The 24,726-nt window shown below is 37.3% G+C and overlaps 7 protein-coding genes across 8 annotated transcripts in view; 5 read left to right on the top strand and 2 right to left on the bottom strand.

The window, feature by feature from the left end:
* LOC105426103 (zinc finger Y-chromosomal protein-like) overlaps positions 1–5,956 on the top strand; it is a 58,402-nt gene extending 52,446 nt beyond the window's left edge. For both annotated transcript variants that reach the window (XM_089083939.1, XM_089083936.1), the window contains exon 5: positions 4,888–5,956. In XM_089083939.1, coding sequence (XP_088940065.1) covers positions 4,888–5,833 — 946 coding nt within the window. In that variant the 3' untranslated portion in view covers positions 5,834–5,956. The remainder of the gene's footprint in view (positions 1–4,887) is intronic.
* LOC112552527 (uncharacterized) lies at positions 40–1,746 on the top strand. The gene is made up of 2 exons (XM_025217996.2): positions 40–182; positions 383–1,746. The coding sequence occupies exon 2, from the start codon at positions 384–386 to the stop codon at positions 1,434–1,436; it is 1,053 nt and encodes a 350-aa protein (XP_025073781.2). The 5' UTR covers positions 40–182; position 383; the 3' UTR covers positions 1,437–1,746.
* Positions 1,702–4,246, top strand: LOC105426096 (uncharacterized). Its single transcript, XM_011637171.3, has 3 exons — positions 1,702–1,710; positions 2,225–2,241; positions 2,361–4,246. The coding sequence occupies exons 1-3, from the start codon at positions 1,702–1,704 to the stop codon at positions 3,400–3,402; spliced, it is 1,068 nt and encodes a 355-aa protein (XP_011635473.3). The 3' UTR covers positions 3,403–4,246.
* A 755-nt stretch (positions 5,957–6,711) lies between the features above and the next one.
* Positions 6,712–8,841, top strand: LOC105426079 (uncharacterized). Its single transcript, XM_011637152.3, has 2 exons — positions 6,712–7,208; positions 7,526–8,841. The coding sequence occupies exons 1-2, from the start codon at positions 6,712–6,714 to the stop codon at positions 8,034–8,036; spliced, it is 1,008 nt and encodes a 335-aa protein (XP_011635454.3). The 3' UTR covers positions 8,037–8,841.
* A 138-nt stretch (positions 8,842–8,979) lies between these two features.
* LOC105426050 (F-box only protein 39) lies at positions 8,980–13,211 on the bottom strand. Its single transcript, XM_011637111.2, has 8 exons — positions 13,073–13,211; positions 11,461–11,762; positions 10,816–11,048; positions 10,570–10,734; positions 10,164–10,384; positions 9,732–9,890; positions 9,376–9,540; positions 8,980–9,303 (listed from the first exon to the last, which is right to left on the bottom strand). Exons 2-8 carry the CDS (start codon positions 11,650–11,652, stop codon positions 9,152–9,154), a joined length of 1,287 nt encoding a protein of 428 aa, XP_011635413.2. The 5' UTR covers positions 11,653–11,762; positions 13,073–13,211; the 3' UTR covers positions 8,980–9,151.
* On the top strand, positions 12,210–14,469 carry LOC105426058 (uncharacterized). The gene is made up of 4 exons (XM_011637124.3): positions 12,210–12,637; positions 13,149–13,402; positions 13,477–13,771; positions 13,986–14,469. The coding sequence occupies exons 1-4, from the start codon at positions 12,514–12,516 to the stop codon at positions 14,261–14,263; spliced, it is 951 nt and encodes a 316-aa protein (XP_011635426.1). The 5' UTR covers positions 12,210–12,513; the 3' UTR covers positions 14,264–14,469.
* On the bottom strand, positions 14,371–15,140 carry LOC105426066 (uncharacterized; the record flags this gene model as incomplete). Its single annotated transcript, XM_089083857.1, has 3 exons — positions 14,371–14,631; positions 14,730–14,852; positions 14,987–15,140. Coding segments are annotated over 3 exons (417 nt in total), but the record flags the coding sequence as incomplete, so codon positions are not given.
* Positions 15,141–24,726: the final 9,586 nt, after the last annotated feature.

Below are 24,726 nucleotides of genomic sequence, written 5' to 3'. Positions count from 1 at the left end.
ACTTTGTTCAAAACTCACTTGTTCAATCAGGTAAGTCACCATCAATTAATTATCCTGCATAATTAATTATGGTATTGATACGCATTCTTTTTTAGGTGATGCATTATGAAAAGCCGCGCTTTCGCCGATATTTAATACGTTCTTTAGCAAATCTCCGCAGACTTCTAATCACAATTAGGAAGGTAACTGGAAAAATGACGATAATAAAGCATCCATCGAATGTTTATTAAACCGCATCCAATAGTTATTCTAAAATTTCGTTTTCAGCTCCCCTCTTCGTTATCAAATTCTCAATGATTTACCTTCTCGACAGGCATATATAAGCCATTGTTCCGTCCGTTTATAGCTGATGATAACGCGAACTTTGCCTTTTATGTTTTAGAATGGCAGATCCGTTGAACGTTGAATCCAATGCCCAGAAATCCTTTGTCAAAGTCGAATGTGAAAAAAGGAGGAAAAACGAAAAGTCGAGCGTAATAACAGAGTGTGAAGAATTGTTAACGGAATACAAGGAGAAATCGGAGAATGTAAACGCGAATCTAACAACGGAGCTTGATTCGCGTACCGAAGAGAATCGACCGACTAGAAGGGAAACGACGTGCCTAGAGTGCGACCATTGTCGCCGCAAGTTCCTGAAGAAGAGCAACCTCGCCGAACACCTGAAACAGCACAGACACAAGTGCTCCGATTGTCCCAAGACCTTTAGCCTTCGGCGTTATCTGGTCTCTCACGTTGAGAAGAGCCATCAGCAGCAAATGTACGAATGCAGCGTGTGCAAGTACAAAAGCAACAACAAGGGCACCCTGAAGAATCATTATATTCGGCTGCATACAAGCAATTACGATTACGCGTGCGACACGTGCGGCAAGCAGTTCAAGATAAAGAAGGCTTTGAATCACCACGTGAAACAGAACCACAGCGAGGCTCCGCCGATCGTGTGCGACGTCTGCGGTCACTTCAGCAAGAATCTCCATGCTCTCAAGGCTCACATGAAGTATAGGCACTATAAGCCGGAGTTCGTCTGCCAGATATGTCGACGGGGTATGACCACTCAAGAGAACCTGCGACGGCATCTCATGTGGCACGAAACCAGAGAGAAAGTACTCTGTCCGACGTGTGGCAAGAGGTTCCGAGGGCGCGACCTCGATTCGCACATGAGAGTGCACACCGGGGTGAAACCGTTTCCCTGTCCTGTCTGCGGAAAGACGTTTCGACGGCAAACTGCTCAGGAGCAGCACGTGTTGATTCACACCGGAAAGAGACCTTACATTTGCGATATTTGCGGGCAAGCGTTCGCCCAAAAGCCCGGCCTAATTTGCCACAGAAAAAGACATCCCGGCCCGCTGCCACCGCTACCTGTAGTTTCCATCAAAAACATTGTTACGGAATTCACAAAAGAGTACGCCACGAAAAACGCGGTCACAAAGACTGAATAAAATGCCCAAGTTTGTAATTCTAGTTTGTAATTCTAGTTTTCTAGAATATACTAGATATATATACTTGACGAGATTTAATTGTGATTAATATTAAATGCTTCGTGATTGTACTGAAAATAATTTAAAATTTGACATAAAAAAAAGACCGCAATGACAAAAAACGAATCTCAGAAATTACTTACTGAGCAATACTTTTGATCTAAGATATACATTTCTTTTATGTGATAGATCAAATTCTTATTTAAAAAAATGTCTCTTTTTTACTATGATACATGTAATATTTTTTAGTAAAAATTAAATTTCTGCATAATATTTTTATGTCAAATTTTGAAATATAAATATTTTTTTTACAATTTTTCTACTGTATTTTGTATTTAGTATGTAATAAAACTTACAATTTTTATAAATTTTGAATATGTTTATTAACTTCCTACATTTAACAAGTACGACAAACTGAAAAAGTTGGAAAAAATTAAGAAAATCGTAATGCTCTATTTATTTAAAACACGTATTATTAAGTATTACATTCTTTGTTTAACAATTGTATAAATTATATTTAAAAAAATTTTAATGTAAATCTTAATAATTCAGAATTTATTATTCTTTTGTCTTAAAATATTTTTTGTAACGATAAAATGTTAAATGAATGTGAATGAAATTAATTTTAATTTTAGTTATTTTTTATCAGTGCTGAAACATTGCATTTAAAAAGATTTAATTACAGTCTATTTTTGCGATTTGACTTAATTCAATGACACATCTTTATATTTTTCACGTTCTCTTTGTAGATTAAAAATATTTACGAGTAAAAAAACCGGAAATGATTCAACACTCTTAATATCTCAAGTAAGTAAGCTTAATATTCAGCGGTAGAGCCTGCATTGTATGTAATAAAATTTAATTTGTTTTTAATTTATGTTGTAGTGATTCTTCACCCGTGGATCCTCTGAACGTTGTGGACGCCAATAATACGGATCCATCGTCCGAAAGCATAGAATACGCATCTGAGCACGACTTGTCAAACAGAATCAGACGACATATTGCCAGGAAGAGAAAAACGAGAGAAGACAAGAAGAAGCAAAACTTTAGTCGTGACAAAATCGTCAAGAAGAAGCCTAAACTTTCCTTGGAGTGCGCCACGTGCGGCAAACGTTTTAGCCAGAAAGCAATCATGATAAAACACATGAGCCTGCACAAGTACCAATGTCAAACCTGCCGCCAAAGTTTTAGTCTGAAGCGAGAGCTGAAGCGTCACGTCATGAACGTTCACGGGCCTCTTTTATATCCCTGCAGTATCTGTGAGTACAAGAGCAACAACAAGTGCACCTTGAAAGATCATTTCATACGGAAGCACACCAGCGACTTCCAACACTCCTGCACAGTTTGTAAGAAACAATTCAAGATCAAGAATGATCTGAAGCAACACATGAATCAGGTGCACAGCGGCGAGCCACCTATCATCTGCAGTATCTGCGGACACGCCTGCAAGAACGTGCCTGCCATCAAGGCGCACATGAAGTATCGACATTACAAGCCCGCTTACGAGTGCAAGATATGCAAGCGCGGTCTGACCACGCAGGAAAATCTCGACCAACACTTGATCTGGCATGAGCGAAAGGAGAAGGTTGTCTGTCCCACCTGCGGCAAGACCTTCGGTCAGAAGAGGGACTTGGATCTCCACTTGAGGATCCATCAGGGTATCCGGCCTTTTTCCTGCCCGGTCTGCAACAAGACGTTCCCCAGAAAAACCGCGCAGGAGCAACACATATTGATTCACACCGGCAAGAAGCCGTATATTTGCGATATATGTGGTCATACCTTTGCACAGAAACCCGGACTCATTTGTCATAGGAAACGACATCCTGGACCGCTGCCGCCGTTGCCTGTGGTATCCATTAAAAAAATAATCATGGACTTTACGCAGGAATTGGTCTCTTCTACGCAACAGGATAAAATAGATAGTTAGATATTTATTTTAAAGACTGCATCAAATGTGTTGAGGAAATTAATTTGTTTAATAATTCTAAGATGCATACAATTTCCCATATGTACAAAAGTGTACCGTCGATTATTATTCACTGAATTTTGTAATTTGTTTCCTTGAATATCAAATAAATATTTTAGAAGAACAATTCAATTTTTCAATTTTTCAAAATTCAATTAGAATTTTTCAAAATATAATTAGAAACAATTAATATTTATTTTAAAATTAAAGATCATGTTGATTCGTGTTATGCATTCTAAAATTAAATAAATTTAATTTTATTTTCTATTTTGAATTTAAATTTTTTATGATGTCTACTTTTGTCGAAATTGGTTTTAAATAATATATAAAATTTTTAATTAAATATGTTACCAAATTAACTGACATGTTTCTCATGATAGAAAATGACAAGTATTGTAAGTATGCAAGAATTTTGTATTTATGATTACTTATTATAAATATAAATTATAATTGTATATTATATATTATATATAATTTTTTATTGAAACAAAATAGGAAGAGGATATTTGAAAGGTTTTATAGAATTTGTAATTTTACTTAGATACCGATATTCACGTCTATTACTTTTCTTACTTCTTAACTATTTTTTCATGCATACGAGAAAACAATTATGAAAAAATATAAAAAACGTGAATAACAATGCAAATATCAGTATTTAAGCAAAATTACAAATCCTGAACAATATTATTTACTATATTTTAGAATTATATAATCTTCAGTCCATTTGTTTATACTGTATATAAATAATGCTGTATTTACTTTGTTTCAGTTAAATAAAAAGAAGATATATTATCTAACAATCTTGATATTGATTTTTTTAAATTTAATAAACAATTTAAACAATTTTTTTTATATCAAAACACTCAAATACAATACGCGTAATAATTTATTCCTATAGTGGTTATGCGTATTATTTTTATATTAAATCTAAATTAATATATTTTTAATTTAATATATTCACATATAAAATAATCATTGTCATTTTTACGATTTTTACTTATTTTACAAAACTACTCTGTATTTAATATCACGAAGTTGCCACAGTAATATATTATCCTTAAAAAAAAATTTGAATTTTTAAACCAATCGAAACATTTCATATTTTCTTTTAATATCTTATAAATATTACATCAATTTAGCGGTGATTCTTAAATGTGATTTATTTCAAGGTTGTTAATAATTTTACGAAAGTAACTTTGCAAAATTATTACATCATTTTTTGTACAGGTCTTTCTTACGTTATCATGTCTATTATTGTTGAGAACAAGTGGTAAAATGGTAGGTAGTGGTGCTTCATACAAAATGAAGAAATAAAAAAATAAATTTCAATCATGCTTTCTCTGCATCTGCTTTCTCGCTTAATTTTTCCAAGTGGAGTATTTACTTAGTTTCTCTCTTTCCGCAAAATGAGAAACGCCATGTTTCACCACCATCCCCTTCTTTCAGGCAACGACGGGGGGGTAGATTGCGCGCCGTCCACCAATGCGTCAAATGCGGCGCTCGCTTTCGTCACACGCGGAAACTCGTGGAACATCTGAAGAATCTGCACAACATCGATCGTGCTTTCAGCTGCGACGAGTGCAGCAAGACGTTTCGCAGCCCCATGAACATAGCTCGTCACAAACTGATCCACACGGGACTGAAGGTGTTCACCTGCGATCTCTGCGAGTACAGCACCAACCAGAAGTCCAATCTGGAGTGCCATCGTCGTCGGCACGCGAGGGATTACAGCTTCACGTGCGAGACGTGCGACAAGGGCTTCTTCCACAGGACCGAATATCTCGAGCACCGGAACGCGCACACGAGCAAGGGTCTGTATCGTTGCGAGCACTGCTCCAAGCGTTACCTGTACAAGAAGAATCTCTCGGTACACTTGATGACGCATCACACCGGCAAACCGCAGGGTACCGGCGCTGTGCCCTGCGCGAGGAACGCGAAGACGAGGCACGCCTGCAACCTCTGCCCGGAGAGATTCGCGTACAAGAGACTGTTGAAGAGGCACATGAGGAACGAGCACGGACTCCCGTCGGACACGCCGGCGAGGCATCTGTGCGACTTGTGCGGCGCGAAATTGTCGTCGATGAAACGGCTGACGGTGCACAAACGTAATCACGTCGGCGAGAAGGCGTTCGAGTGCGACACGTGCGACAAGAGGTTCGCCAGCAAAGAGAACCTGACCGTTCACAGGCGAACGCACACCGGCGACAAGCCGTACGTCTGTCCGCAGTGCGGCCGCGGTTTCACGCAGAGGACCTCCCTGGTTTTGCATCTGCGATATCACTCGGGTGAAAGGCCTTATCGGTGCTCGGATTGCGGCAAGGGATTTGTGTCTAACGCTTTGCTGAAGAGGCATCGCAAAGTGCACGAGAAAGCCGCGCGACCGAAACTGTGAAAATGGGATCCCTTTGACGAATCTGATACCTACCTCTCGACAGGTTTAGGATCGAGGATTTGCAATTTATCTTGTTGACGATTGTAATTTCTGCGATAAATAAATGCAAACGTTGTTGAATAATGGAATGGCTTTAATTCTTTAAAATTCGATGTCGTTTGTCATCTGCTGTGGCCATTTGTAGGATTTATGATGATCTTAACGTATTTTCTTCGGTTCCCAGAAGTGCATTTTAAGTGCACAAGAATATTAACTTTACTCTAGGAATGAATTAGTAGGAATAAATTAGGAGTTAATAGAATTAGTGTTACGTCTTTATGAATCTTTATAAATCGTGAATCGATTGTAGTAACCAGTGGACGAATAATCACGAAAGTGGCGAATGGAAACCTGCCTAATCTTGGACGGAAGTGAGCAGTGAGAGTTGCATATCATTTACATTTCTTGCTGGACATTATATTTAATTATTATTATATTTATTTAAAATATTTTATTTGTTTCGAAATGCAATTTATTTTGAAAAATTCAATTAAGACTAAGAGGTTGGCTCTTTCTTCAGTGCTACTTTAAAGACATAACTAACAAGTGACATTAAATTATGACATTAAAGGGTAAGTTTTCAGTTTTTATTTTTATTTAAAAAATTTTTTTAGAATTATTTTCCGGAGGGAAAATTTGAAATATTTTAATAAAACACCTTTATATATAATTATTGTTTACTGACTTGTAATTCGGCAAGAAAATTATCATGTATTATTACAACTAAACTATTAACTTTTTACATTTTATGTATGTAAGATGTGAGAATTGAACAGAATATATATACATATATTTTCCACGTTTGCGTTAGAGAAAATAATTATACATAATCTGACAGAATGTATTTTAGAGTAAGTGACTTGCCAATCCAAGCTTCGTCGTTCTGTAAAGGGAAGACGCCCGTCACGGAAACGCTTGCTGTTTTGAACGGTTGCAGATTCGAAAGCGGCGAGAAGGCTTGCGAGTTATGCCAGGCAAAGTTCCACTTCGTTACCAGACTGGTCGCGCATCTCAGGATCGCCCATGGCATTCATCGGCCCTTTAAATGCGTTACATGTGGCAAGAATTATCCCCAGCAGTTCATGCTCAATGCCCACGTGAAGAAATCGCACACGCCGAAAACCGTACCGTGCGCCCAGTGCAGCTTCATGGGCGTCAACGCGACCGACGTGGAGAGGCACAGGAGGCGACGTCACCAGCTCTCGAAATTCACATGCGAAATTTGCAGCGAGGATTTCGCCGACAAAGATGCTCTGATCAGGCATACGGCGATGCACGACTTTATGCAATATCAGCGATGCAGCGCGTGTGGTAGCGTCTTTAACGACGTGTGTAGGTAGGTCCTCTTGTGATTGTTAATATGATCTGTTATTGGTAGATTTATTTAACGGAACGTTTCAGACAGTCCATTCAGGCTCTTCTATATTCTCTAAATTCAGAAAAATGACTTTTTAATCCTGACTTTGTATTAAAGTAGCTTTCTTGTGTTATTAGTCTACTAGTTATTCGATCTGCTTTTAGAAACTAAATTGCTTCCTTGTTCTCCTCCTTTTGAGATTACAATTCCGTTGCAATTGCAATTAATTTAACTCAATGACCTTATAATATCGAGGTGGCATCGATGTAGATTAACAAGAGAGTTATGTTGCACAGCTTAAAGGAGCACAACCGCCTCTACCATTACGATTCCGCATCGGACGAGAAGTTGGAGGAGCCCAGCGAGAACGGGTCCGAGCACAAATGTGATATTTGCGGCAAGGTCCACAAGTACAGGTCAATGCTGAAGCAGCATAAGATCAAGGCTCACGGGGATCCGCCGAACTGCGAGAGGCGTAGATATCTTTGCGCGTTATGCGGCAAAGAACTCAAGACCGCGAAGGGCCTCGAAATCCACAACAGGTCGCACACCGGCGAGAAGCCGTACACCTGCGAGGTGTGCGGCAAGTGTTTCGCTTGCGAGACTCTGCTGAGGACTCACAACGTCACTCACACCGGAGAACGAAGATACTCGTGCGACCAGTGCGGCAAGGCCTTCACTCAGAGGTCCACTCTGGTTGTTCATAAGCGATATCATACGGGCGAACGACCGTACGTTTGCTCTCGGTGCGACAAAGGTTTTGTCACGCGAACTGTCCTTAATACTCACATGAAATCTTGCCGTTGAGGCAAGCTCTTATTTTCACTCGGGATTAATCGAGTCAACGCGAAAGAAACGCAAATGCTTGAGAAATATATAATATAAGCGTTTAAAGAAATTTTTTTAATTCTGAAACTATTCTAGTTAAGGATGTCCCTTTTTTTTTTACCTCAGGCAATGATAGATAAATATATTTTGTAATTTTTTTACCGAAGACACCGTCCGTAATATTGATAATGAAAAAAAAAAAAGGTGATATTTCTTTATATGTGTTGGTAAAATATATATTGTTTACGCGATATAATGTATATAACATTGGACGCATGTGTGTAATGGATACATAAAACATTGCAAATACATTTTTTATATTAGGTCGTTAGATTCTTATAAGATGAAGAATATAATATTTAAAAGATTTTAAATATTAATACATTTTTGACACAAGTTATAATTATTTTTTTGTATACATTTTTACATATTTTTTATAAACAGTTTTTGATTGTGATATATGATATTAATCATTATTCGCGAATATATATATATATATATATATATATATATATATATATTAACATATGTTTCATAAATGCAATCAAAGTTTTATTATTAATATCATTTATATAGGTATATGTATATATAAATGACATTATTTATGCTGTAATATATTTATATACATATTCTTATAAATAATCGCTGCCATTTACAACAATTATTTTTATATTGTTGCTATTTATTCGTATCTTTGCGGACAACATAAAAAGATACGGGAAAATGCAATTTTATATAAATTGACAATTATACATAATTTGAATAAAAAATAAGTTTTATAATATATCATATATAAACTGTATTATTATATCCAAACATACACATAATCTTAAATCAATTAGTTATTAATCACATCAATTTTTATATTTTTACATTTTTATACATTAAAATATTTATTGCAGGATAATCACATAATATTTTATTTTTTGAGCAATTTTAAAATTGGTTTTCTATTTGTTATCACGTTATTTAATAAAAAGAAGGCATTTCTTTTCACATCGCAAAATATTGATATCAAAATAGGCATAGTAGCCTTTTGTTGCCAAATCGTAAAAAAATAAAATTCAAAGATTAATGAAAACAAGAATGAGTTATCAATAGAAAAATAAGATCGAGGTGGGATCTTCAACTCGAAAGTCGACTCCTTGTTCGTGCATTTTGCGATCATACTGGTAATTAATATTGTTCAATATAGCACGATTTTGAATATTGATGTTCCGAGGTTTCACATGTATCGTTTTGAAATCTGCGATCACGTTGGTTCGATCAAGTTTATTGATGACGAGATAGATAGCGGAGAAACAATTTTCCTACTTACGGGTTTTACGTTCGGCTTGAAGCTGACATATCTCACGTAAAGTTTCAAAATTTCTAATAATTCCGTCATACTGTAATCTCTTTAGGCATTTGCAACGTATTAACATAGACACCAACAAATCATCGAGCGATTCACGGTTGTTCCTAAGCTGTAGCATAACTTCAACTACAAGAGGAGATATATTTTTTTTGCTTATCCCGTTTTGATAATTTATAACGATTTATATAAAATATTTATTCACCGAGAAAAGCATGATTTCATTTATGAACTTTACTTAATGAATTCGTGACAGAACCAACAGATATTTTATTAATTAATTATATTAAAAATTTATTATAATATAATTTCTATAATACCTAATGTATTTGTATATTGAGTAATTATCAGACCAATCGTGTTTCTGAAATTTCGGGATCTGCTCTGATCCCATACGTGGCCGCTGAACATATGAAACTTAGCTAGGGGTACGCTAGGCAATAACAAATAGTACATATCCTCATAATGGGAGATGTTCACTGAAAATCAAAATTGAAAAACTGAATGGTATAATAATTTTCAATAAAAATCTGTACATTCTATATAAATTATTTATTAATAAAAATTAAATCTATCATTGAAAAATATTATTATATTTCTTTAAATTATTTCATAAAATTACTTGAAATTATTTGCTTCATTGAGCACACAAAGTTCGTAGAACCAACGAAAAAATAAACTGAGATTAATTCAGAAATTAATAAAGATAGAGATAATTTAAGAATAGTGTATATAGCAATATTTTGTTATACCTATGGTATATGACACTCTCAGATTGGGGCAGGCAAGTACCAAATTTCGCCAAGTAGCATCTGCTATCATGTGCTGCCTAGATTCGGAATCCCTTATGGATATATACAGATTTTTAAGTGTTTTCGATGCTGCGAGAGCATTAAGAGCGTGATTCGATAAAGCCGAATAGTCCAATCTTAATAAAGTTAACGCATGAAAACGTCCCAACAAACTTAAGTATCTAAAAAAAAAAAAAAATGATGAAAAAGCATTTCGTTAATTAATCACATTCGTATAAAATTTATATAAAATTATAAATAAATCTTGAGGCTATATAAAAAAGGACTCCTCGTTTTTATTTAGCACAATTTATTCTTGTACATATATTTATGCGTATATAAAGTATATTTTAGTAACTTTACGTGCCTCGGATTTTCGTAAGGTGCTTGCCACCCTCTGAAAGCACCGCGGAGATCCAAGGAAATTAAGTGTTCACCAGATCTTTTGGCAACTGTTCTCAACAACCGCAAGACGTCGGTCATCCCGAGATCGGCGTTTAACAAGCTTAGAATCTCCAAGCTGCGTTGACCACTGCAAATTGGGAAAAAGTATTAATTCTTACATTCGTTTTTTTTTTTTTAAGGATTGATAAAGAGGAACGGTTTCAGCCACCGCAGGAACTTTGTCAAGTAACCGAGCAATATCCCCCGGTTGCCCCATTTGTCACCGAACATCCAGTTCGTCAAGGTCAGCTGTCGTAGTTGTACATTCTTAACGTGCATAATTGAGAGAAATACGATGCCCTCCCACATCTGAATGTTGCATCTGATTCTAATTTGTCTCGGCGAGATGTATGGTCGCGAAAAAGCGAGCTCCAAGTTGCGCATATGCTGCCCATATTTTATCTGTCGAATGTACGATAAATCAATATCAACAATATCGAATATAACACTATCTATAATAATAATGTAACGTTAACAACAACAGTATAATGTAGTACGAAATTTTACTCATCAAGATCGCATTTATTAAAACGATGATTTGACTCGGACATTGACGAGAGGACTCTTTGGATTTTTAGAGAATTTAAATTCATCAAAATGAATTCCTTTCCACTACGTGATTTGATAATATTTATATTTCACTACTAAAACGACTTTTCTTCGAGACACTTCCTCCTCGAATAGTTTTTTTTTTTTTTTTTTTCCAAATTAGTCTATACATAAGCAGTTCGATTTTAAGTTCCAAGATCGATTTAAATTCGTAGCCAGGAAGGATTCACGTGCTTTGTCGTATGTCCCGGAAAAATTTTCTTACAGCCAGTTCTTCCGCCAGAGGAAGCTCGCCGCATAGATCACGATCGATGAGGATCGTGACGGATCGCCAGAGCTCGGGTGAGGACAACGCGCGGTTCCACGATTGACAGACTTCGCCGACATTGGCGCGATCGGCACGGTCGAGATGGCCGAATATTTGCGTCAATATCAGCTCAGGTAGTTGATCCCACATCTCCCGACTTCAGCTTGACCCGTCCTCATCTCTTCTAGGCGGTCGTTGGCCTAAATTGTCGTTGGTCACTTTAGCCTTCGGGTTTCGTCGCCGAGTTTCCGTTGATCGCTCTTGTCAAAAAAAATGATCGATCATAAGAGATCGAGTTGAAGTGTGTCCCGAAGAGTTTAGCAACGAAAGAGTTTATCTTTTTTGCTTTTGATATTTGGTAAATTAATTTATTTGGTTAACTTATTTGAAAAATAAATATTCTCTACTTTAATTAATTAAAAAACACAAATTGTAATATAATTCAAATTATAGCAGAGAATAGTTTGCGATTCAAAATTTATATTTTCACTCTTTTTCATTCTTTTTATGTATTGATGTTTGCATTAAAAATGAAATTATTATAACCACATAATTAATGATGACCGTTAATGATTACTATTATCATTGATTATCATTTAATTATTACTTAATTGTTAATCATTTCAATCTCGAAATTTATATTTATGACGATTGCACGATGTATCGATTGCACAATATCGAGATTCGTTATATCGATGTTCAAACAACATCGATTGATATATCGCAAAATAATAAACAGAACGCGTGTTTAAACACGGGTCCGAATATGGTGTTACATCGAGTGAAAAGAAGAAGAAAAGAACGCACTTTGTAATGTGCTTTGTAATGACCTTATAGTGCTGTTATCTATCGAAGTTGCTTTTATGCGTTGTAGTTTAATTGTTCGATAAAATCACACGTCCTAAATTTAATAAAAATTTAGATAAATATAGTATACTATTGTATTGTAGTATATTATAAAGATATCCTTGAAAGCATAAACTATCATAGAAGATATTCATAGCACGAAAAATGCGATCTATGACAAAATTGTTCACTTCGCTAAGATATGCATTAAGAAAGAATACACGTGTGCGAAACCTAACCTCTCAGTCAATCACCTCTGCTACAAATGCGAATGTCGACAAAGAAAAAGGTAGGTTTTTCAAATCATTCTCTGGTAATTATATAACATAATGCCTTCTCCAATTTTCCTGTTTGTACAGTTTTGTACATTTGTATCTTCATACGTAGAATATATTCTGAGAAGAAAGCTCATGTCGCTCAAATTCCAAAGAAATGTTAGATTTGAACTTCAATTCACATAAAAAGAATAAAAAAGATAAATTTTAAATTACAAACAATTCTCTGCTATAATTTAAATTATGTAAAAAATTGTTTTTTTTTTTTTTAATTCATTAAAGCAGAGAAGCATGTGCAATCATAAATTATCATTAAATTATTTTCTAATTTACTGACATCAAAAAACTGAAAAAAACGGGATTTGATTTTTCTTTTCAGAATATATTCATGCACAAAGATACACTAATTTACAAAGTTACAGAAAAATCAAAGAGAATGTTATACTTACTAATTGGTATATTGATTCATTCTCTAAAATTGTAGCAGGCAGATGTAAGCCTCAATAATGTTTGTATTCGTTTCAGAAAAAACGGTGCTGGTTAAACAGCTGGGGCAGGTAACTACGATTGGTATCAACCGTCCAGAAAAGAAGAACTGTTTAGATGTTGCAACTGCACAGTTATTATCTGAAACATTGGATGAATTTGAAAATAACAAAGAATCGTTAGTAGGAGTATTGTATGGAGTGGGAGGTAATTTTTGTGCTGGTTACGATCTTAAAGAGATTGCTAATTACGATGGTGAAAATGAAGAAAGCATACCACACTTTGGGCCATTGGTAAATTTGCATTTTATTAGAAATTACAAAGTGATACATTTGTTTAGGATACAAAAAACTACAATTTTTTGTAGGCAAACAGAATTGAATTATGTAAGAAGCCAATGGTTGCAGCTTTAAGTGGATATGCAATTGGAATAGGATTCGAGCTTGCTCTAATGTGCGATTTGAGAGTCATAGAGGATACTGCGATGGTGGGTTTCCTAAATCGACGTTTTGGGATTCCAATTTTTAGTGGCGGTACTGTCCGTTTGCCTGCTCTAATTGGATATTCCAGAGCTATGGATCTTATATTGACAGGAAGGCTAGCTTCCGCGCAGGAAGCATTTAATTGGGGAATTGCACATAGAAGCACATGTTGTGGTGCAAGTACGTATAAAGTCTCTTTTAGATTTATTTAAAATTTTAAGAAAAAATTTATTATGGATTTTTATAAAATACTTGGTTTATAAAATAAAATAAAAATCTTACAGAAAGTGTTCTCCTTTGTATATTTAGATGTATTATTTTTTTAGTTCTTTGATTATGTAAAATTATTGCTAATGATATATGTTTATTTTTAATCAATCTAATCTTTTTTCAGGTTTGGGTGTAGCAATGACCTTGGCGTCTTCCCTTGTAAAATTCCCGCAAAAAAGTTTGTTGGCGGATCGTACTTCTGCACATTTTGCCACGTTTATGTCGAAAGAAATAGAGGAAGCACTGCAGTTCGAAAAGGATAATTCTTCACATTTGATATTAGAAGAAGGTGTTCCAGGTGCCAAAAAATTCATCGATGATGGAATAGGAAGACATGGGAAATTTTACAATCTTAAAGAGAAAAGTTCAAGCATTCGTGAATTAGATGAAAATTTACTATAAAAATATATATATGTAATTATGTATATAATGTTTTTTAAATATTTTAAGTAATAAAATTATCAATTTTCATAACTTCTTTTTATTGACAAACTGATTGTACAGAAATATTATATTTAATGTATCATTTATTCTCTCATCATGTAGTTCGCTATGTTTACGATATACAGCTACGATTGTAAAATAATATATTCCATTTATTAGATTTATTGAACGTTATTATTATTATTATTATTGGACTTTGGATCTAGAATTAATGGAGGAAATTTTTTGCATTAGTCTTGGCATCTTCGCTAGAATATCGCAGTATTTTTCGGCTGCCTTTCCAGTTAAAAGCACTGTAAGGTTCATCATCTGTCCATTTTCATCTCCTGAAAAGTACTTTTTATATAATAATTAATATTAATAATAATAATAGGTATTAATATTAATATTAATAATAGGTAAATGTAATCTTATCATTATTTACGTTCAAAGGTGACGATGAAATATGTTAAATTTGATTGAAGAATATCCGTTCCACGTGTATAGGGTTCATAGAGAGATACATTCTTCAATTGGCAATTTATTTCATCACATAAATCGAACTCTCCTGGAAGATATTTTTGTCATTTTAATTGAAAAGCTACATTGTAATTTGTCAAACTCAAAATCGTGCGGTACATCCAATAAAATTTATGTTTTTATATAACCAACATTTTAAAAATTTATTTTATTCATACATACTGTTTACACGTGCAACATTTCTTATATAATTGAGTATCATCCTAAGCGTACAATTTATATTCACCAATACTTCTCTGTTTACGGGCGTGGTTTCTGAATGCTCAATATTATCGCCATTTGATAAATATTCTATAATTATAATTACAATCTTATATCATTAAGTATGATTCAGTTTAGAAGATAATCTTAGCTTCATACCAACGTATTTAACTTTTATAATAGTTGTCATGTCAAATATTTATCATTACAAAATGTGACAAAATAAATTGTATGTCTTTTTATCATTTATGCTTCATCGATGGATGCGCAACATGGATGTCAATCTAGGACTTTTTTTTCGAGAGAATATAACCGATACAAATTCAAAAGTGACAATATCAGAAGTGCATCTGTTTCTTTGCTTTAGATCGTGTCATATACATAAATTTTCGAAAAGAAATATATCTTTTAAAAAATCATATCCTTTATTCCTGAATCTATAATCCAACATTTAAATATATCTTTTTTCAATATCTAAAAATATTCATGTCTAAACATATATGTTCGAAATATTGTCAAGAGGCGACAATTTCTGACTGAATTTTTTGCTGAATTCATAGCGCTTCCATTATTGACTTTATTTATCAAAATTATTTATTGCAACACATGTTTTTTTTTTTTTTTTTTCATTTTAATCTTACAGACTCGGGATCACATTTATATTTGACATGACCTATCTGGAACAATCAGTGTGGTAATCGATATTTTTGCTCGTTAGTGATTTTCTCCTTATTATAATATCGTTCGCTTAGCGGATTCAATCTCGTTTCGCCACGTGCAGTCTTACTTTTCGGGCTTCCATATATGTAATTTTGCGACATTATCATTCATCACACCGCGCGCTTTCTTCACTTTCGTTCTGACTCTCCATTCGCATTTCTCCTCATGTACTGCACCCACTCCTCTTCGCTGCTACCTCACAGCATGCGTAACAATCACCAATGCACCTCCTGATGGATCACCAACCGTTCCCACGAAGACACCGAATTCTCTTCGATTCTTTTCGCTGTGTGGACTCGAGTGATCTCAAAGTATCGTATTCGCGAAATCTCAAGCTACCGCGCTTTTAATTGGTGAAAGTAACGCCTGTTCGAAACCGTCGCAGTGACGAAACAGGTGTGCAGGTGGCAGCGATGTGTCTTTTTACGCAATTATCAGGCGGTCACGGTCTCATTTCCCATCATTCTCCTCGTAAGAGAGAATCGAGGACGAGGGTCCGCTGCGATAATCCGGAGATGAGCAGCCCCCTTTGAAAGTACTCCTCTCCTTGTACACCTCCTTGTATACCTGTCGCGTCCGCTTTACGAGCTACAGCTTAATGCCGAGCTTTTTTTCTTTCCTCCATTCTTCATTCTCGTGAGAGACTCATCTCCATAATGCCCGGGCCGATGTCTTTCGTTCCTCTCCCTGATCCTCCTAGTCCTCGGCGCCGCCCCCGTGTCCTTTGCACTTGACAGGTACTCACGACGGTAATGCGTCAACCGCGAGGTATCCTCTTGTCCCCCATTGTCATAACGGCTCGTAAAAAAAAAAAAAGAGAGGCACGAGATGATTTATGTCCCGAGCAGCGTTGTCCAGATCCCATTTCGCGTTCAAACCCATGGAGGTACAAATGCGGGCGCGTGGTAACGGGCGAAATCATCCGATCCGCCCTTCTCCTGGACGTGACTCGAGCGAACTCGACGGCGATTCCGAGAGTCCGTCTGCCGAGTCGACGGTGAATCAACGTAATTAAAACGATATCAAATCGGCCGATCCGCGCGAGTCGATCGATTCGCTCCGCGAATGTCTCTTGGCGCTCGAAGGACCCCCGAGCTGCGTACCGCAAGTATAAATATATCCTAGATCGCCACGAGATACTTTGTAGGAATACAAAGCGCACATAATTGCGCGAATCGCGCGAATTGTTTACGTTCCCTGCCCCTCTCCCTCCCCCGCCCTTCCCTCCACCCTGCCGCGGGCTCTACGGTTCTCTAAATTCTTGGCACACGGTTGCGCGCGTTGTCCTCGACGTCCGTTGCGACGACCTATATGTCTAAAAGAAGAACGACGGCCGTAGGTAAACGCGAAATCGTTAACGAGGCAATTCCCGGAGAGCGCATTCGTCATCCGTCGAGCCCCGTCAGCTGTCGAGAAACGCGAACGCTCGTTTCCCTCACCCCCCCCCCCCCCGCTCCCTCTTCCGCGCGCGACTTCTTTGTGATCGGCCCGCGCTTAATACATGGCATTTAAGGCAAACGCGGAGGGGCCTTTCACGAATCGCCATTGTGCGCTCTCCCGGCGATCTGTTATTATTAGCGGAGCTCTCGAAACCGCGGAGGAAAGTTCTGCCAGTAAAGGATGCATTCCACCGTCGAAGCGAAGGAACGCCGCTCGCGGAAACTGCGTAGATGTATCCCGGAGATGCACGAGCTCGTTCAAGCTCGCGCCCCCCCCCTCCCCCTCGCCCTTCCTCCTCGAGATGTTTCTCTACCGCCTCGTCCCACGTCTCGTTCTTATTCCGTCCACGAAATACGAGAAAATCCGCATTTTTATTAGCGTATCGAGGAAAAAGGCTAGTTCGAAGGAGGAATACTTCGTGTAACGATGTCCTTCGTTTTTCCGCCTCTTTTTCATTTCTCTCGCCGGGGAATCTCTCGGTCTCGTTACAACGCGCATATATAACTTAACATTTTCATCATTATTGTTAACTTCGATCGGTTATATAATTGCACGGGTATAACCCGTCAGGACGCTAATAAGATTCACAAGATGTCATAACTTGACTAACGACCATGACGGAGTTATAGCCCTCAAAAATAGGGTCCTCCCGACGCATTAAGATAAAGCGTGATGATCTTAGAATGGGAATTAAAAGCATTGTGCAATATTAACGTAATATTCACGCAACGAGTGGAAATCGATGCTGCTGTCTGTCGCAAAAAGGAATTTTACAAAAAAGAGCTCGAGCGATGGGAAATCTTTATACCAATTCTGGATGAACTCTCTCGGTCGCGCAAAGATCATGCTATTATCATGATGCGATTATTCTAGAGGAATTATTTCTAGGAATAACTTCCGGATGCCTCGAAAATTTCGAGTTTGCGCAGATTTCGACGCGATTCGTTTTTCTTCGTGGAAAACGAACAAAAGTTAAAAACGACGACGAGACGTACGTCTTCGAAGTACGAGAACGTAGTACGAGAAGGACTCGTTGCTCAACGACAGCCCTTTGTCAAAGGATAAAAATGAGACATCGTAAAATGTATTTCTTCGCGTGGATTTTCGATGTGCAATAAGAATCCTAAGGAGGAAAGAAGACAAGACCCAACCCTTTATATGGGTGTGACGCGCCGGCATTTTCGCCCATTCTCTGTACCTCGTGCCGATCGCATCTGCATCGCATTTAACCATTAGGTTTTATGGTGGATGAATATAAAGTATACCATCTCTTTTCCTCCTTCGTACGTCGTTACTCGCGACAGCAACAGGTTATATTGTCTCGTTCTACTCGACGACGATGACGACGACGACAATGACGACGACGACGACGAGGAGGAGCAATGTTTTCTCTCCTCTTTCATGTATGCGCAAACACGACCTGATGCGCGAAATTTATTACGAACGCCTGCGGCATCACGCGATGGCATTCTGTTCAATCCGGCGATATAAAACAATATCTCAGAATTGGAGATTAAATAAAAATTCGAAAATGAGGATTCTCACACACACACACACACACACACACACACACACGCGCGCGCGCGCGCGCGCGTACATATACACACGGAGAAGAGTTCTGTTGGAAAATTTAAAAATTTGGTCAGATCTGAAAATAATTTTGACTTTTGATTTGATTGAACAAAATTGTTTAATTTATTGATCAAAATTATTAAGTAGAATGTCTAGACGTGATAATAATAGGTATACAAAAATTTGGCGATTTTTCAATCAATTTGAACATCGTACATAATAATTTTGAAGGCTAAAATTACTTTCAAATTTGACCAAATTTTTAAATTTGCCTGCGAAATTGCTTTTTTCTGTGTACGAAGAACGATCATGTTACATTGTTCTGAATCCTCTTCGAGCTTAGAAAATAATCCATTCCACGAGAGGAATATATTAGCATACCAGAAAGACCTGAGAGAGCCTCTGTCACAAACAAATCGAATGTTTGAATTTGTTTGCGCAATCTAAAACGCGAATAGCCTATCGAGTGTTTGAATTTGTTTGCGAGCTGCGGAGCTGCTTTGTCTTGAAGCGGATTTTACCCGGCGAAATTCGTGAAAGGTACGCATGTGTGTGTGTTCACTTCTTCTAACGCACATAGCGATCTGGATTATATTGCAGACATGTTGAATTTTAGAAATTGGCAGAAAGCTGTATTCTGGAAAATATCTCGTATGGACGACTGCGCGCGTAAAATAACGTAAGCGCACGATTAAAACTGCGTGCCTTATTATTATTATGTACACGTCCTTGTTATAAGAAATATTCTGGCGCCACGCCAGAAATATTGTTATCGGCTATTGATTGCTATATTAGCATGTGCACGTGAATTCTCATCGCGTGACACAATCATATTATCATAAACTCTACATATGCATAGCTTCTATTTATAACGTTTCGACACGGATCACATCCGTCAATTTTTGCCCGAGGATTGTTTCTTCTCGTATATCTAGTTAATGATATTTTTCCAGGAAGAAATATAGAAGGAACGGGATTCTCATTGCGGTTCTTATTAGTCCAATTTTCCTTCTCCTACTAGATATCAGAATTTATTTCATTGTCAAACCCATTTTTTCCAACGATAAAAATCCGTCAAGTTCTGACAAGAAATAGCCTAGCTTTATTATTAATACTCTATTATTGAAAATTATCATGTTTCTATCTTTAAATCTCGACGATGGTCCGCGGGTGTATACATTTTTCATTTCTCTCTTTTTTTTTTTTTTTTTTGTTTTCTTCAGTGTACATATTTTTCATCCTGCATTCGGCTACTGAGGCGGTGTCCTTCTTTCACCTTCCTCGTTTTCCCTCGATTGCCGTGGCATGAGAGAAACGAAGTGTATAATATGTCTGATCGGGCGATTAATAGATTCTCATTTATCAAACTTTCATCCGCCTTTTATGGAGCCCATTACACGAGATCTTTCTCTCTTTTTTTTTTTTTTTTTTTTTTCTTTTTCATCGCGGATTACGTGTTAAACGAGTGCAAATTTGCGGTGTCGACGGTGTCACGAACGCGAACCGCGTGCAGGTGTATACCCGGCTGCCTCTGCTTTCGAAGTTACACTCCTCGAGGAAGTCCGCTGTCTGCAACGAACAAAGGCTCTCCCAACCGTGTTTTCACCGATCGCTTTTGAGATCGGTGGCCAGATAAACGCGGGTATATTACGGAATAATACTTTATAGAACGGGTCATTAAAATCCGCTCGATCTTCCCCATAAGTGCGCTTATGTAAGGCGCGCATACCTATAATCCGTGCCGCCATAACAACAAGACGAACATAACATCCGCCTTGAGAATCCATCGACGATCCATCGCGCGTCTCAGTCTCCCGCTGAGGATACGCCGAAGATAGGGTGACGTCATGGGCGTCAGCAATTTTTTTGGAGGGGGGAGGGGGACGGTGCGGCTTTGTCAATTCTGTTAACACCTAAACAGCAATTTTTTGCATTAATGCTTTTTTGGATTTTAAAACTTGAAATATGTTTTCTCGTTTTCCTGATTTTGAACGAAAGAAAAATATTAAGTTTCGTCAACTTTAATTTTATTGTAACTTTTTTTTTTTTTTTTTAATTTCAGGATAGTTTTGAACCCTCTTTCTCTGGATATCACGATTGACGTCGATATATCAATATATGTCAATTTATCGCGATTAAGTAACAATTATCTCGTGGCGATGATCCTTTGCCGCGTAACACGCGAAGGTGCGTCGTTAAAAATACACGATTTTCTCCAACGCGTGTATTAAAGTCACGTTTAACGCGCTCGTTTGCATTTTACTGTTGTCTCTCTCACCCGATCGGGGGGCGACCTGCCTCCAGATGTCACGGCGGTCGTAGCCGATACATATTTATTACGCCGTAAAATCAAATATCGTCGGAGGAGCGATCTCGCTGTTTGCCCGCGGTAATGGAAATCAATGGGACGGATCGGCGTATATACGTCACATGTTTTATCGGCGTCATCGCGGAATTTTCACCGAATTCGCAACCGGCGTCAATCCTCGTCCGGCCGGAACGGGCAAATATTTGCGCATCGGAACGTAATATTCGGGACGAAAGGGAACGAGAGGGAGAACGCGCGCGTCGTTCTCCCCTTTCTCCCCGGTAGCGCGTATTCCGCGATGATTTCGCGATGAATAGCGCGTAAATAACAGCCGTGTTTTATTTCGTTGCATTTTTACCCTTCCCCGTGCGAGCATGCGGAGGTCGGCCTTTTGTTGCGGTCTGAATATCTCGGCGGGGTTCACCGTTGTCTCTGTCGAGATAGACCCTTTCGGTCGTCCCGCACCGCATAATTTTCATCACACATCCACCGCTTAATTGCCGATAATTTAAGCGATGGCGTTGACCGATGCGCTTATTCGATAACCCGAGCTGGTCCTTCGCGGCGACATCCGAAGGACGAAGGTCAGACGATATATGCGAGTGTTGATAGTTGAATTTTAGCAAATTCTCTCTCTCTCTCTCTCTCTCTCTCTCTCTCTCTCTCACATACACAGAAAAAAATCTCGTTTCTCAAAAATTGCGCTTCGATCTTGCTGGAATATACGTTGTGAGATGCTATTACTATGTTTCGGGAAAAAACATGTAAAAATTTCACTTTGACTAATTTTTTAGTTATATTATCAATTTTATTGATAATTATTAAAATAATTATTATTTACAATTCTAATCCTATTATTAATTTTGTTGTAATAGATATGTTACACATATAATTTTATTGGTACGTCACTCTTTTTATATTATTTTTTTCATTATTCCAATTTTGCGATTCTCTTCCAAGATTAAAGTAATTAAAACTATATCAGTATGTATAATAAATTTTCCCGTTTGATCCCATTTGTCCAAGTATTTTGTATGAATAATAACTTCTGACGTATATAGTAAGCCTAATAAACCACACAGCGGCAAATTCCTTTAATCTGCTCTCCGTGATATCTGTAATGAAATAAATATTGAGTGAAAAGTTCACATACGATTTAATAACTGACTCGTTCCGTCCATTTTCTCCGCTTGTAAGTACAGTAATTAGTCTCGTGTGTAAATTAATTTCCTATCTCCGTGCACAGGTACGTCCCACAAACGTGGTGTGTTTTTTCTCAAATGGATTTTCTTAACTGGCCACGTGATCGCTCAAAAATACAAACGAGCGATACATGTAAGTATGCATTTCGTTAAGGCCGACGTATCTTGTACATTGAGACAACGTAAAGGTATCCAGAAAAGGCAAGAAATAATAAGCCGTACCGCATTGCACTTTTACTGCGGATCAATTCCGTTACATTGGAGCGAAACTCCAATGAATCCGAAACGAAAGCGAAAATCCAATTAAAGCTCTCGCGTTCTTTTTTATCCGCTGTGCCCAAGGATAAACCGCTGTGTGAAACGAACAATGCGGGCAGATTTAATTGTCGGACAAATATAGCTTTCAAACACGACTTTCTTTTGCGAACGTAACGAATTTTCCTCAGTTCGAATTTTCCTTCGAGAGAACGGAGTCACTGAATTATTTCACGATCTACAATGCAATTCGTGAAAAGCATAAAATTCGTAAGAAAAATATCATTCTATTGAATTCATTCCGTTATTTCATCGAATAATATTTTCTCGTAAATGACAAAAATAATTGTAACTCTCGGAATGTTTTCTTCTTTTTTTTTTTTTTATACCTTGCATAATACGAGAACAGAATTATGTCGCAGCTGCATTATACTTGTAAATGAATTTACTCAGTGTGACGGGCGGTCCCCATCAGTGTCCTTGAACTATCGTGTGTTTTTAGACACGAGTCTCTCGAATTTAAAATTTTCTTCCTGTTTCCTGTTTTTTTCCTTTAATATCGAAGGTGAAGGATATATATCGGAGGCGTCGATAACGGGACACCGGCGACGATTAAGCATTTAATTTCGCCGAGCGAAATGGAATCCTCCCCTAATGGAGGGTGGGCATATCGCGTGGATGGCTGTGAGGAATCCTTTGCCTCGTGCGGCTCGTCCATCCGGAATTAAATCGCGTGTAGACAAAATAGCGCGGTCGTATTATGAACGCGAGTGAGAAGAGTCCTACTCTCAGTTTCCCGATTGCCGATTTATCCCGCCGGTAGCAATGGAATTTCTCCCGCCGTGTTATTAATTACGCCGACCTGCGACACAAGTCTTTGATAGCTCTTCCCATTCGTCAATGTACGTATTGTTGAAATATCTCTTTCTGAATACACCGGGAAAAAAGGAAGAGACTGTTACGGGGATGCGAATTCAATTATTTCAATATTTATGAATCATCGCGCGGGCCAATCAGCGATCGCCTCATCGGCGACAACCCGTGAATTTTTAATTCATCAATCATCACCGTGATTCGTCGCTCGGTGTCATTACGTAACGACAACGTCTTCATGTCTTGTCCTTTTTTTCCATCTCCAATCTTAAACGAAGTAACTTTCAAAATGCAAGTGAATACACGAAATTAAAGTATTATTTAGTGTTCACAGAACAAATATGAAAAATGATACTGTCATTTATCGAGCGATCGGAGAAGGATGTTATTATACACAGAAAAAAAAGTTAAGTCTTAAATTAAGACTATCTGCATTCTCATATATAAGGAAGATTATAAAAATTTTAATCTCAATTTTATTGAATTTATATTGATGCAAGCATATGTAGATATTCTTCATCAAGAATCTTTATATAGAAGATTTTTAGTCTTGAATTGAACAAAAGGAATACACTTGCATCCATACAATTCAAATTCAATCAAATCAAGATTAAAATTTTTAAGAAGATTATATTCTTGCTTATATATGAAAATATTTGTCTTTATTTAACATAATTTTTTTTCTATATATGCAAGAGCACACAGAAAAAGAAATTATTTTAAATCGAGACTAAGATTTTTAAAAAGATTATAATATTTCTTGTTTATATATGCGAATATTTGTCTTGATTTAAGATTAATTTTTTTTTAACGTACTAAAAGTAAACGTAAAACTCTCATTCTTTCACCATATTTTTTTAGCAAGTACAATTAGGGAGCGCGTTTCTTGACTATTTGTGGTGACCGATTTTTCCGAGATATAATTATACAGAATTTCATTCGCAATTTCTCGGAAAGGAATTTACTTCTCCTCTTTTGTCTCTTTACTTGAGCGCGTAGCAAAATTGCAATCAGCGTCATTGTCCGCTGATTACTCACGGCGGACACAAATCGTCATCGTCGTCGGGCAGTCGAAATAGCTATTTTTTCACTTCTTCGGCCTTTCGTGCTTTTCACTTTGTCGACATTGCAATGTCGCGCCAGTGCACCGTGGCCGGCTGTCGCGCCGCGATCTTACGAAAGCCCGGCGAATCCGAAACCGACGAATCGCGGCGGCACAATCGACACTCGCTTATTAACGCAATTAATCCGGCGAGTTATACGCGCCACGTCGCTTTACACGCCGTGATGTCGTAACGTAATCTCGAATGCAATCAATTGTAAAATAATCC

Source organism: Pogonomyrmex barbatus, unplaced genomic scaffold (assembly GCF_055798465.1).
Source record: "Pogonomyrmex barbatus isolate J1 unplaced genomic scaffold, ASM5579846v1 scaffold8, whole genome shotgun sequence".
Lineage (NCBI taxonomy): Eukaryota > Metazoa > Arthropoda > Insecta > Hymenoptera > Formicidae > Pogonomyrmex > Pogonomyrmex barbatus.
Note: the sequence above shows the minus strand (reverse complement) of the source record. Positions and strands in the feature narration are given on the sequence as shown.